Source organism: Octopus sinensis, linkage group LG26, assembly GCF_006345805.1.
Source record: "Octopus sinensis linkage group LG26, ASM634580v1, whole genome shotgun sequence".
NCBI lineage: Eukaryota > Metazoa > Mollusca > Cephalopoda > Octopoda > Octopodidae > Octopus > Octopus sinensis.
The window spans coordinates 20457548-20458628 of record NC_043022.1 but is presented as its reverse complement, the minus strand read 5'-3'; the positions used below and the strand labels follow the sequence as shown (position 1 = coordinate 20458628).

Below are 1081 nucleotides of genomic sequence, written 5' to 3'. Positions count from 1 at the left end.
CAAAATCCGCAAATTTCCAAGCAGAAAACAGAATCGAACTGTCATTTGCTTCCACGGAAATACGAGAAATGAAACGTTTTGATTTTGTCGAGCTATATCGAAGGAATGCCAATACTTTAAAATAAAATAACAAGAAATATATTTACTTACCAAAGCTTCAACAAACTCAACTGATTTTTCAATTTCTCCCGCCATCTCCGTGGACGAGTTAATTTAAAGAACTGAGATTGTGTGGGTGGTTTAGACCAAGATAGAATAAATATGTATATATGTATCTAGAGAAACATAGGCTCGTTTATATTTATATTTATATATATATATATATATATACACACACACACACAGATGTCTAATTTATAGGCTAAAACGTTAGAACGTCGGAGTACTCAATCTGGTAAACCGAAAAGGTGCGTGTGTGTTTGTATATATAAGTATATATTTTATATTATATTATATAAGAGTGGGTGTTTGTTAGAATTAAGTGAAAAAGACAAACATTCTTATGCATTTATGTTTGCAAAATGAAAGACGAAGCTGCTGGTAAATTACTCCACATTTAAAAACCGTGTCTGTTAAATATAAACAAAAACAGTGTGAGTCAACCCGGAACAATATTTTCTTATTACACCGGTTAATTTTCACTTCGAGGCTCTTGACCTTTTGTAACCGTCTTACTCTTTCTCCAACAGCTTCGTCCCCTAAAAACTCTGATGAGATCTTTCTTTCTGTCTGCTTGACTCTCTCTCTTTTCTCCTTTCTCTCTCTCTCTTTCTTTTTCTCTTTCTCTGGGTCGCTGATACTCTCTCTCTTTCTTTCTCTTTTCTCCTCATTCTCTCTCTCTTTCATTGTTTCTCTTTGTCTTTGTCTATCTCACTTGACAACTGGTGTTGGTGTGTTTACGTCCCCGTAACCTAGCTCTTCAGCAAAAAAGGACTGATAGAATAAGTACCAGGCTTAAAAAGATAACAAAGAAAAAATACTGAGGTTGATTTGTTCGACTAAAATTCTTCTAAGTGGTGCCCCAGCCTTGCCACAATCCAATGACTGAATCAAAAGGTAGAAAAAAGACAAAATGTAAAAC

General features: G+C 34.6%; 1 protein-coding gene across 1 annotated transcript in view; it reads right to left on the bottom strand.

Moving 5' to 3' along the window:
• LOC115224787 (spindle and kinetochore-associated protein 2) overlaps positions 1-408 on the bottom strand; it is a 12638-nt gene extending 12230 nt beyond the window's left edge. The window contains exon 1 of the mRNA XM_029795701.2: positions 151-408. Coding sequence (XP_029651561.1) covers positions 151-195 — 45 coding nt within the window. The 5' untranslated portion in view covers positions 196-408. The remainder of the gene's footprint in view (positions 1-150) is intronic.
• Positions 409-1081: the final 673 nt, after the last annotated feature.